Source organism: Orcinus orca, chromosome 3, assembly GCF_937001465.1.
Source record: "Orcinus orca chromosome 3, mOrcOrc1.1, whole genome shotgun sequence".
In the NCBI taxonomy this organism is placed as follows: Eukaryota; Metazoa; Chordata; class Mammalia; order Artiodactyla; family Delphinidae; genus Orcinus; species Orcinus orca.
This window is the reverse complement of record NC_064561.1, coordinates 157588896-157601546: the sequence shown is the minus strand read 5'-3', so window position 1 is coordinate 157601546 and position 12651 is coordinate 157588896. Positions and strand designations below refer to the sequence as shown.

The window sequence follows — 12651 nt, the reverse complement described above, 5'->3', positions numbered from 1 at the left end:
CGCAGTCACATAAATATATCCAATCAATGCCTTTTCCTGCTAAATGAGGCATCTGATGTCCAGAGGGTCATGTTTCGAGTAGAGGTTGTCCTTAATGGGATGGCTCCCATCAGTGCATTAGGAACTAGCCAAGTAACCTTGCTTGCTAGAGCTGTCTGACTCAGAGGAGAGGAAGGGACAGAGGGCCTGCTGATCAGAGATGGGACAGAACTAGACCTTCTCTTGTGGTTTAAGATATTTCAAAATCTCAGAATTCAGATTTGGCTTCTACAGCATGTTTAGGGGAGTTCCAACTTTTGGATGAAAAAGGAAACCAATTTAGTGGTAAGAAATAGAAGACTGCTTAAGAGGGGTCCTAACTGCCCCCTTCCTGCAGCAGTGAGGAGAGGAAGGCCTCAAACTCACCGGCCCTTGGCTTAGACCATCACTCTCCCAGGAAGAGGGAGAGAGTGGCTCCGCCCCTCGACTCCTCTCCCCCATGGTTCAGTGGCACTGACACCCATTCAAGGTAGTGAACATCTAGAAGTTCCATATGCTGCAGCTGGAGTTTGCCAATCAGATTCTACTTGGAGCTTTAATGTGAACAAGTTTGTGTAAACTGCAAACAAGCCGTGGCACAAGTCTCCTGGGACACTAGCTTTGCTCTCCCAACTTGCAGAGCAGAAGACAGGAATACCCCAAACCAAATAAAAGCCCAAGTAGGCATCTAAATCTGGAGCAGACATTCATTCTCCTGGACACCACCAGCTGCCCCAGGGTGATGCTAAGGCACAGTCAGTTTTACATTAGAAAGTAAAGCCACCTCTTAAACCCAGGACACAGCTGGCTACTTACTTCTATTTTCCAAAAGTGTACTGACCCCATCACTTTGCTGTTGTCTCCTGTCCTCTTCTCTTTCTTTGTGGGTTTGTGCCACTTTTAGCAGTTTTTTTTTTTTTTTTTTCTTTTTCTGGCTGTTTAATGGAGTTTGGGGAACAGAGGCAAATGTATATATTTGACCCATCCATATGTCTTACTTGAACTCTGGTAACTTCTCCTTTTCTCTTAATAATAGGTAAAGAGGTCAAGGACGATCCTAAAGGCTGGCTTGGTAGGTGGAGCCACCCCCATTGCCCCCTATTCTTTGACATGCACAACTGATGAATTAGTAGTACATGGCTCTTCCAAGGAAACTTTAACTCATCTCCACCTCCAAGAGACTGCTACTTCTACCTTCCCCTAAGGAAATTCTGTACTTCTGCTGTTGGAAATTTTTACATCTCAGAAATACAGGTCTACCTCATTCTTAAAAGGGCAGTACTATAAGAAATTAATAAATTAACCAGTTCCTCCATCAATGGACATTTAGATTATTTTCAGGAATTGCTATTATAACAAGGTGGTAATGAACATTCTTTATAGTCATCTAGGATTACATCTGGTGGTATATCTGTGGGTTAAATTATTAAAGATAGAATTACTGGGTCAGATACTTTATGGATTTTAAGTTTCTCACTGATTTTAATACTTTCTATTCTAACTTCATACAGATGATTATAACCAAAGAAATGCACTGGAATCTGGCTAAAGAACAACCACACAAAACTTCACAATTTACAACCTCAGTGTTACCTAACACTGACATTACCTAAATGTCAAAATGAGGAGCAGCCTGCATTCTTACAGGAAAATGGGAATGTTTTTGACAATTTCCTCTTCTCAGTGTGTACCCTGAGAGCTTATGTTTCACACATCATTACTACTGTCATATTTACTGGGGTATCATCATCATTCTTGCCAGAAAGAAAACTGCATTATCCAAATTTCCTTTACAATGAATGATAAGGTACTAGAGCCTTGGGAAGTTGACAGTGACACTTAAAAATGTTTATCTGTAGTTTCTAATCTATAGGATTTTGTTCCCCTGGATGGGCCCAAATTTATAGCATTCTCATGACAGTTCATAGTGTATCAAATTTTCTTTTCTGATGGTCACATTTGATTTGATTAGTGATGCTTATAATTGTTACACAGGGCTCCAGGGTATTTATGAAAAGCCTAATCCTGAAACACATCTTTATCTGTTGAGGACAATTTTTCAGGTTGTGAAATCAAAGATGGATGAGGAAAATTGGTATTAGAAATAACTGAACCTCCAAAAAATAGGAAATAATGTATATTTCCAAGGGAGATATTGTAAGATGCCTAAATATAAATTAAATTTTCTTCATATGAAAAATAATACAACTGTATGACATTGTTTTCTGTTGTTCACATGACCCATGGGGGTAGGGTGAAAACTGGTCCTGGACCTGGCAGACAGCTTAGTAGAATGCATAGCCAGAAGCTTGCCCAGACACCAGAATCTCCTTTGCCAATTCATCGTGAATCAGCATTAGATGCCAATTAATATAGGGCATTCATAGAAAATACTATGGGTTCTGTCTAAGGGAATGGTTGATGTCATTCTTCATTGTCTACTAGGCATTTTTTAAGCTATAAAAATAGTAAAATATGTATTTTTATTTGTTGCAGGCTAACTGATTAATGTACAATGGTCCTTTAGCAATAACAAGTCATCTTGTTCTTCCTGGATTTGAGTGGGAAGAGACCAATACAACCTTGAGTTGGATGCACCAGCAGGAGCCTTTTCTAAGAGTACATGCCACAGGACTTTCCCTGGTGGTGCAGTGGTTAAGAATCCGTCTGCTAATACAGGGGACAGGGGTTCGAGCCCTGGTCCGGGAAGATCTCACATGCCGCAGAGCAACTAAGCCCGTGCGCCACAACTATTGAGTCTGCGCTCTAGAGCACGTGAGCCACAACTACTGAGCCCGCGTGCCACAGCTACTGAAGCCTGCGCACCTAGAGCCTGTGCTCCACAAGAGAAGCCACCACAATGAGAAGCCCACGCACCACAATGAAGAGTAGCCCCCTCCAGCCGCAACTAGAGAAAGCCCGCACACAGCAACAAAGACCCAAGGCAGCCAAAAATCAATCAAAAAAAAAAAAAAAAGTACCTGCTAGCATTCAAATTGATCATGGCTCTGCAGGTATAACTACACAACTATAACAACGACAACTGCTAAGAACATAGCAACCTAAAAATATCTTGGGATTATGTTTGGTAAAATACTGCATTAGCCTCTGTTATAATTATAACCATCAAAATATACTTACACAAGAACAAGTTACTTAAAAAAATATTAATAGTTGCGGGGTTAGTATATCAGATCCTCTTGGCTCACCTGTCTCCCAGATGTTGGCCTTTGATGGGCCCCAGCTGAGGTGGGAACCAGCTTCATGGAAGCACAACTCATTGGCCTGCACTTCATGCATGCCCTTGCTGTGTGCCTCTTACCCTGACAATGGATTTTCTTGTTGTCAATGAGATGTGAGACACAGTGGGACCTGCCCACACATAAATAACCCAAGACAATGGGGGGTGCTACCCATCTAAGGGGAGACTTTTTACACAATCCTGGGAGATAGGAGCCGGTAGATAATCTCCTCTCTTCCTGCCTCTGGACAAACTGCTCCAAGAGACAGTAGTTCAAACAGCTTTTAAAAGACCTTCTTTCGAGAGCAGGCAATCAGTTGCTCTTGACACCAAGCAGTGGTCAGTTAGGAAAAATGGTCAGCCTGGTAATGCCCCACCTCATACTTGATTCTCCTCCTTCCCTGCCTCCTTCCTCTTTTCTGTCACTCCTGATTCCCTGACATTGTATTTCCTTATAAAGTATTAGATTTTGCCTCAGCTTTATTTTCTAGAGAACCTAGGATACAATAAGTCAGAGTGATGGAAGAATCTGTCTGTGGAAGAATTTTTTTATTTTCAGTGTCACTGATAGTCTTATTTCTACAATAAACTTTGTAAGAATCATAAATCTTTCTCTCATTTACAATTTAACTATTTCATTTGTCCTTCCATCAAACATGCTGGCCATCTAGCAAACTGATAATCTGCAGGTTGACAAGAGACCTGAAATTCACTAAATCATGCTAAGCCTCAAGCTTCAGGGCACATGCAACTCCTATTTGCTCTGCAAAAAGCCAGAGGATCCAAGATGTTAGGACCCCAAATCACTTTTCCATAGGCTTTGTGCCTTTGGGCTAGTTTTTGGTATTTGATCTTTTCTCTTTTGAAAGTATTTGATCTTTTTCTCTTCTGAACTCAGGATAGTTAACACTGACCACCATGTCAGCCATGGGTCAAGTTTTAGCAGACTTAGACGTATTAGAGAGCAGAAAAGTAAAATACAGAACTGAAATATATAGAAACACACTTTAAATCAATGTATACATTGAACATTTACAGGGATTATATATGACTTTTAAAATCAAAAGGAAACAAATGCTATTTTAAAAAAATAAATGAAAGAGATTATAACTGACTCTTACCAGGTCCCAGTTCCCAGTGGCCCAGTGACAGCAAGGGTGCCCATTGCAGGGTGCAATGGATGTGGGCCTTTTCGTCCAGTCACACAGCCCTCCTGGACAAGTCACTCCTCTCTTCTGAATTCCGCCTCCACATGACCTGGAACACTGGTCCACAACAGGGACAAAGTCAGGTAAAAATCACATGGTGTCATTTTCAGAGATAAAGGGTAGGGACGTGCCTTTTTTCACTGTATCTTCAGTGCCTGACACTGCACCTGGCAGATGTGAATATTCAGTAGATGCTGAATAAATGTTTACTTTATTTAGAAAAAATACTTGACAGTTCATCTCTAGTTCCACACCTTGTATGTCAACCCATTCCCCACTAATTATTTAGTAAGAGGGTTCATTTTTCCTTTTTCAGTTTGGAAATTAAAAAATGAATGTTTCCAGGTAAGTCTGGAACAAGCATTTTTTTTCTATGACATATTATTAAGTTACAAAGATATACATGTATATAGTATAAAATATAACCTATCTTTAGAGCAGAAATTCCCATGATTACTGAACAAATATTCATGATTACTGAATATTTCAAGTGGGGATTAAAAACTCAGTTTGGTAATCACTGGTTCAGCATTACTTGAGATAAGGCCTAGCTTATTGCAGTACATCACAAAGTTGGTAGCAACAGTTAGGCCCAGCTATATTAACTCCAAATCTAGGTAGCTTCGTCTAATCACCAAAACATGTTCCTAGTGTCTGTCTGAATTCACAATCATGTGTATTTAGATGTTTTTCATCAAAGTATGCTAGAATAAAGAATTTACATTTCCAAAACAGCTATTATTAATTTTTAAATAAAGAACTCAAGAAAAGACAGAAAAACTCAATAGAATTATATTTTCTTTAAATGCTTTTACTATTATTTTTGCTGTGTACAATGTTATTAAGAATATGAGTATCTCTATTGGAATCTGGAACATTTGTGCCAGGTTCCTTACAATGACCACTCTGTCATTTCAAATGACAAAGGTGAAACAAGCCCCAGGACTCAGCCCTTCCACCAGCAGGTAAGCTCCAGACACGGACCCCACAGGGCCCACTGCCACCTGCACTGGAACCTTGCCCCACCCACCAGTGGGCCAACAGTAGCTCCAAGATCACCAGGCCATGCAGCTAGCCATGTTATGAGCTGGCCCTTCCCATCAGCATGCCAGCAGCCACCAGATGAGGCAGGGCCTAGGAATCAACCAGATCAGGAAAAAGCCCACCTACCAGAGCTCCTACAGTAGTTGGTCCCACCACAATAGAAGGGCCCATGCAGCCCACATAGGGGGCACCCCTAGAGCACACAGCTCTAGTGACCAGAGGTGAGTGTGCTGTTGCCCCACTGGACATATCGTACATAAGGCCACTTCTGTAAGATTGGGAAATGTAACCAACCTACCTAATACATAGAAATAAACACAGAGAATTAGGCAAAATGAGGAGTCAGAGGAATATGTTCCAAATTAAGGAACAAAACAAAATCTCAGAAAAAGAACTAAATGAAGTGGAGGTAAGCAAATCTACCTCATAAAGAGTTCAAGGGTAAAGATCATAAAAATGCTCAACAAACTCAGAAGAAGAATTAATGAATAAGGTGAGAATTTCAACAAAGAGTTAGAAAATATAAAGAAGGACAAGACAGAGGTAAAGAATACAATAACTGAGATATGAAGTACATTAGAAAGAATCAACAGTAGATTAGATGATACAGAGGAACATAGCAGCAAACTGGAAGAGGAGTGGAAATCACCCAAGCTGAACAGAAAAAGGAAAGAATTTTTAAATATGAGGATAGTTTAAGAGACCTCTGAGAAATGCAAATCAAAACTACAATGAGGTATCACCTCACACTAGTCAGAATGGCCATCATCAAAAAATCTACAAACAGTAAATGCTTGAGAGGATGTGGAGAAAAGGGAACCCTCTTGCACTGTTGGTGGGAATGTAAATTGATACAGCACTATGGAGAACAGTATGGAGGTTCTTTAAAAAACTAAAAATCGAACTATCATACGACCCAGCAATCCCACTACTGGGTATATACCCTGAGAAAACCATAATTCAAAAAGAGTCATGTACCACAATGTTCCTTGCAGCTCTCTTTACAATAGCCAAGATATGGAAGCAACCTAAGTGTCCATCGACAGATGAATGGATAAAGAAGATGTGGCACATATACACAATGGAATATTACTCAGCCATAAAAAGAAACGAAATTGAGTTATTTGTAGTGAGGTGGATGGACCTAGAGTCTGTCATACAGAGTGAAGTAAGTCAGAAAGAGAAAAACAAATACCATATGCTAACATATATATATGGAATCTAAATTTAAAAAAAAGGTTCTAAAGAACCTAGGGTCAAGACAGGAATAAAGATGCAGACATAGAGAATGGACTTGAGGACACGTGGAGGAAGAAGGGTAAGCTGGGATGATGTGAGAGAGTGGCATGGACTTATAAATACTACCAAATGTAAAATAGATAGCTAATAGGAAGCAGCTGCATAGCACAGGGAGATCAGCTCGGTGCTTTGTGACCACCAAGGTGGGTGGGATAGGAAGGGTGGGAGGGAGACGCAAGAGGGAGGAGATATGGGGATATATGTATATGTATAGTTGATTCACTTTGTTATACAGCAGAAACTAACACACCATTGTAAAGCAATTATACTCCAATAAAGAAGTTAAATAAAAAAAGAAAATTACAAACCAATATCACTGATCAACATAGATGCAAAAATTCCCCCCAAAATATTAGAAAAAATATCTAATGATACATTAAAAGGATCATACACCATGATCAAGTGGGATTTATCCCAGGGATAAAAGGATTGTTTTTGATTCAAAATCAATGTGATACACCACATTAACAAACTGAATAAAAATAATCATGATCACATCAATAGATGCAGAAAAGGCTTTTCACAAAATTCAACATCCATTTATAATAAAAACTGTCAACAAAGTGGGTACAGGGAACATACCTCAACATAATAAAGGCTGTACATGACAAACCTATAGCGAACATCATACTCAACAGTAAAAAGCTGTAACCATTTCCCCTAAGATCAGGTATAAGACAAGGATGCCCACTCTTGTCACTTTTATTCAACATAGTATTGGAAGTCCTAGCCACAACAATCAGACAAGAAAATAAGAGGAATCCATATTGGAAAGGAAGAAGTAAAACTGTCACTGTTTGCAGATGACATGATACTATACATAGAAAATCCTAAAGATGCCACCAAAAAACTACTAAAGCTCATCAATGAATTTGATAAAGTTGCAGGATATAAAATAAATACACAGAAATCTGTTGCATTTCTGTAACTAAAAATGAACTAGCAGGAAAAGAAATTAAGGAACAATCCAATTTACAACTATATCAAAAAGAATAAAATACCAAGGAATAAATCTAACCAAGGAAGTAAAAGACTTGTACTTGGAAAACTATAAGACACTGATGAAAGCAACTGAAGATGACACAAACAACTGGAAAGATACACCGTGCTCATGGGTTGGAAGAATTAATATAGTTAAAATGACTATACTATCCAAGGAAATCTACAGATTCAGTGCAATCCCTATCAAAATACCAATGACGTTTTTCACAGAACTAGAACAAATAATTCTTAAATTTGTATGGAAACACAAAAGACCTCGAATAGGCAAAACAATCCTGAGAAAGAAGAAAGGTGGAGGTGTCACATGCCCTGATTTCCAACTATACTACAAGGCTATGGTAATCAAAACAGTATGGTACTGGCACAAAAACAGACACATAGTTCTATGTAACAGGATAGAGAGTCCAGAAATAAACCCATACTTATATGGTCAACTAATCTATAACAAAGGTGGCAAGAATATACAATGGGGACTAGACAGCCTCTTCAATAAAAGGTGTTGGAAAAACTGGACTACTTTTTCACACCATATACAAAAATAAACTCAAAATGGATTTAAAATTTAAATGTAAGACCTGAAACTATAAAACTTCTTGAAGAAAACATAGGCTGTAGATACATTCTTTGACATTGGTTTTAGTTATATATATATATATATATATATATATATATATATATATATATATTTATCTGTCTCTTCAGGCAACAGTAAGAAAAGCAAAAATAAACAAATGAGACTACATCAAACTAAAAAGCTTTTGCACAGTGAAGTAAAATATCAACAAAATGAAAAGGCTGCCTACTGAATGGGAGAAGCTATTTGCAAACAATATATTTGATAAGGGGCTAATATAAAAAATATACAAAGAACTCATACAAGTCAACATCAAAAAACATACAGCCTGATTAAAAAATGGGCAGAGGACCCAAATAGAAATTTTTCCAAAGAAGACAGACAGATGGCAAACAGCAATGTGAAAAGATGCTCAGCATCAATAATCATCAGGGAAATACAAATCAAAACCACAATGAGTTATCACCTCACAGCTGGCAGAATGGCTAGCATCAAAAAAAACAACAAATAATAAATCTTGGCCAGGATGTGGAGAAAAGGGAACCCCTGTGCCTTGTTGGTGGGAATTTAAATTGGGGTAGTCATTATGGAAAACTGTATGGAGGTTCCTCCAAGAATTAAAAATAGAACTGCCATATGATCCAGCAATTTCACGCTTGGGTATTTCCTGAAGAAAACAAACACCAATTCAAAGAGATATATGCACCTCAATGTTCACTGCAACATTATTTATAACAGAAGGTATGGAAGCAATGTAAGTGTTCATTGATGAATGGATAAAGAAGACGTGGTGTGTACGTGTACACACACACACAAAATGGAATACTACTCAGCCATAAAAAATAAAATCTTGCCACCTAGGACAACAATGGATGGATCTAGAAGTGAAATAAGTCAGACAAAGAAAGACAAATACCGCATGATCTCACTTACATGTGGAATGTAAAAACAAAACAAACAGACAAAACAAAATGAAAAGAGACACATAGATACAGAGAACAAATTCTGGTGTTTGACAGAAGGTAGAGGTGTGGGGTAGGGGGGAAATAGGTGAAGGGGATTAAGAGGTACAAACCTCCTGATGTATAATAAATACGTTATAGGGATGTAATATACAACATAAGGAATATAATCAATAATATTGAAATAACTTATTATGGGGACAGATGGTTACTAGAGTGTGATGATCATTTCATAATGTATGCAAATGTCAAAGCATCATATAGTACACTTGAAATTTACGTATTATTGTATGTCAACTAAATTTAAGTTAAAAAAAGAGTCATCAAGACCTGAATTTAGGGTGGATTATTAAGAACACATTAAATAAACAACCGCCACTACAACAACAACAAAATTCAACCTTTCACACTGCCAAGATACATACCCTGCTAGTATCTTTGCTATGCTTGTTATGGGCTAAATTGTGTTCCCCCAAAATTTGTATTTTGAAGTCCTAACCCCCCAGTACCTCAAAATGTGATGTATTTGGAGGAAGAGTCTTTAAACAGGTAATGAAAGTAAAATGATGTCATTTTACTTGCATACTTTTCATAATGGCCCTAACCCATTATGACTGGTGTACTTATAGGAAGAGGAGATTAGGACACAGACACACATGGAGGGAAAACGACAGAAGACAAAGGAGAAGACAGCCATCTACAAACCAAGGAGTCAGGCCTCTGAAGAAACCAATCCTGCCAACACCTTGATCTCAGACTTTTAGCCTCTAGAACTGTGAGAAAGAAATATTTTTGTTGTTGAAGCCAAAAAGCAATAACAGAAACAAAAACAGCGGTGAAACAAGACTTAAAGAAAGGAGACTGATAAAGGAAATTCTGGGGATAAGAGGAGGGGAAAAAAATCAGAAGATGCTAAATAGTTCAGTATGTCAAATGGAAGGAATTCTGGTCTAGAAACCAAAATGTAAAATGTAGATGTGTTTATTCTGATTAGTTCTGACAGCCCTAATGGAGCGCATACTTCTACAACGCAATTTTGTTCATCTATTAAAACAGGATTCAGCCTTCTTTCCCCACTATATAAAGCTTTAGAATTAAATTTGTCCATCTTTGGAATAGTGATGTTATAGGTTTTCTAAGGGTCTGATGAACTGGCTGTAATGCTTACAAAATAAGTTCGAGATGACAAGTTGGATTCCTGAAGGGATATAATTCTAAAACATGTCAAGTTTTTGCTCACCAGAATAATTTTCTAAGTTGTATTGTCTCATTTTCCTGAGGTTTCTAAGAGGAAGGTAAATAATTCACCAAGAATCTTTGAAGAATGCTTTTGAGTACTTGAAAAGTACTTTGAAAGATCTTAGTACTTTGAAAAATCTTAATTATGACATGGTAACAACAACAAAACAATTATGATTGCCAATATCATGCCTATCACTACAGGCACTGTATGTGTGATGGTAACCATAGAAAAGAGGGAAATTATATACAATTAACATTTTCTGCTCAATAAAAGAACTAATCTATTGCTTTCACAGTATTCCAACATGGATCTTTTCCCACTTATTCACTGTTTTTAACCCTATATGAGGAGGGAAGGAGAGAAATTCCACACTTGGGATCCTGTTGCATACCTACATTTGTGCATATAGATCCAGGGCCACCTGGCCAAGTAACCTCCAGGAAAGGGTGGATAAAGAAGGTATAAACTAGTGGTTCTTAAAGTGTGGTCCCCAAAGCAGCAACTTCAGCATCTCTGGGTACTTGTTAGAAATGCAAAACTTCAGGCCCTACCCCAGACCTCTGAACTGGACACTGTGGGCGTGAGGTCCAGACATCTGTGTGCTGACAAACCCTCCAGGTGATGCTGAAACATGCTAAAGTTTTCTAAAGTTTGAGAACCAGTGGAGACATCTCTACAGTTGAAATGCATCTTCCATTGCAAGTAGTCTGGGCTGGCTGACATTCACCGCAAGGCCCCAGAACATTCCCACGAAGCCATCTGTTAGATAGTATGTACAGACAGAGCATCATCATGATGGCTCAGGGAAAGCACCGAAAGGTGCCCAGTCCCTAATAGTCCCTCAACATTCCCAGGGAAATGTTCAACCAACTTCAGCATTTTCTGTCTTTACTGCTCCTTCAGAGGGAAGTCTTCCAACTTTGTGGTTTGCTCAGAACAGAGCAATTTAGAAAGGAGGACGTTGGGAGGCCTTCAGGAAACAGGCTCATGATTGGGCTCCCAGAAGCTACTGAGGAAGCATATAGAATACATCTTTTTCACAACCAGAGAGCATATATGATTGCTCATCTTGGATAACTTGCAAATGCAATTTCTCTGATAAGGCAATCTAAGCGTCTCTGCAAATGCCAGGATTCTGGAAGCTGTCACCAGGCCCAGCAGACATGGAGGCCTAAGTTCAAAGCATGGGAGTAGCAGGTACTTTATGTCCTCCAGAGCTGGACAGGGAAGGAAGCAGAAGAGGGGACAGTGGTGGTTTTTGCCCCAGAAAACACCAGGTATTGAACCAGGGCCTCAGGAATCAACATGGCTGCTTGACCCAGCAGACAGTAAGAAGCTTGAGGGGGCTCAGTCTTCCAGGGTTGAACACTAATTCTGTATCCTACACTTGTGGTTCTTTATCTTCCCTTCCTTGGCATGTGGTAAGTTTCCCCCCAAATACTTATCGACTCACTCTTTCTCCTCAGTTCGCTCTTTGCTCCATGTCCACTGGACTAAATTCTACAGTAGAAAGAGTACAGGCATCAGAGTCAGCCTTAAGCTTGAATTTAATACTCCATCATTTATTTTCTAGTTGTATGACCTCATGTACGCTTCTTAACCTCTGAGTCTCAATTTCTTCACCTATAAAGTGGAATTAATAAGGCCTAACATCCAGGTTGTTGTGATAATTAAAACAAGTATTGTAGGTAAAGTGTCCAGTGTATGGACACACTCAAAACGTGCTGCATTCTTTCTTTCCCTCTTCTTTCCACCATACATGGGTACAGCTGGGAGTATTCTTTTTTTTTTTAAGCTACTGAGGCCAATGGGCAAATGAAATCATTATATCTCACCAAGGAAGAGTAATTTGTTTCCATGTACTGAAGTAGGACAAAGACGCAGCAGAGCCTCAGCCCTCACAAAACAGGATGGACACACACACACACACACACACACACACACACCTCTTTTTATTTGTGTAAATGAGGATCTGGGCATTTAACTGAGAGGTGGAACTCTGAAATTAAATACTATGTGTGGAAAGGATCTGACCATTGCCCCCAGCCCCACTGCAGAAG

The 12651-nt window shown here is 39.0% G+C and overlaps 1 protein-coding gene across 2 annotated transcripts in view; it reads right to left on the bottom strand.

Annotated features, from left to right (window-relative positions):
- The window catches only part of ADAMTS12 (ADAM metallopeptidase with thrombospondin type 1 motif 12), a 396268-nt gene that overhangs the window by 36864 nt on the left and 346753 nt on the right, over nucleotides 1–12651 (bottom strand). For both annotated transcript variants that reach the window (XM_049707993.1, XM_049707992.1), the window contains one exon: nucleotides 4381–4524. In XM_049707993.1, the coding sequence (XP_049563950.1) occupies nucleotides 4381–4524 (144 nt within the window). The remainder of the gene's footprint in view (nucleotides 1–4380; nucleotides 4525–12651) is intronic.